The following is a 542-nucleotide window of genomic DNA, read 5'->3' on the forward strand; positions in this document are numbered from 1 at the left end:
TCAGTGTGGAAACGCCAGTTGAGTTTAGCTAGGAGAGTCGTGTTCCTTCCTTTAGCAGATTGGAGACCCAAACCACCTGACTCCTTAGGCTTGGTTACTTCATTCCAATTGACCCAGTGCATTTTCCTTGTATGATCTGAGGATCCCCAAAGAAAGTTCCTGTTTACTCTATCTATCCCTTTAAGAATTTTACTGGGGAGACAATTACTCTGCATAACATAGCTAGGAATGGCTGAGGATGAGGCTTGAATAAGAACCATTCTACCTGCCATAGTGAGCAAATTGGACTTCCAACCAGCAAGTTTCTTCTTTACCCTATCCAGAATGAAATCAAAGTCATGCCTCTGTCTCCCCGGATGCTTTATAGGAAAACCCAGATACTTACCAAGGTTAGAGGTTGAGTTGATACCCAGCATGTTAGTTAAAGCTTCTGTCTGATCAGGATCGACATTAGGAGAGAAGAACACACGGGACTTAGCTTCACTAACTTTCTGCCCAGATTTTGCACAAAAATCATGGAGGACGGCATTGATGGCAGCACA

General features: G+C 43.5%; 1 protein-coding gene across 1 annotated transcript in view; it reads left to right on the top strand.

The window, feature by feature from the left end:
- Positions 1-338: 338 nt before the first annotated feature.
- LOC111987759 (helicase and polymerase-containing protein TEBICHI) overlaps positions 339-542 on the top strand; it is a 15,254-nt gene continuing 15,050 nt past the window's right edge. The window contains exon 1 of the mRNA XM_065761091.1: positions 339-389. Within this exon, the coding sequence (XP_065617163.1) occupies positions 339-389 (51 nt within the window). The remainder of the gene's footprint in view (positions 390-542) is intronic.

Source organism: Quercus suber, unplaced genomic scaffold (genome assembly GCF_002906115.3).
Source record: "Quercus suber isolate HL8 unplaced genomic scaffold, Cork oak 2.0 scaffold_18, whole genome shotgun sequence".
In the NCBI taxonomy this organism is placed as follows: domain Eukaryota; kingdom Viridiplantae; phylum Streptophyta; class Magnoliopsida; order Fagales; family Fagaceae; genus Quercus; species Quercus suber.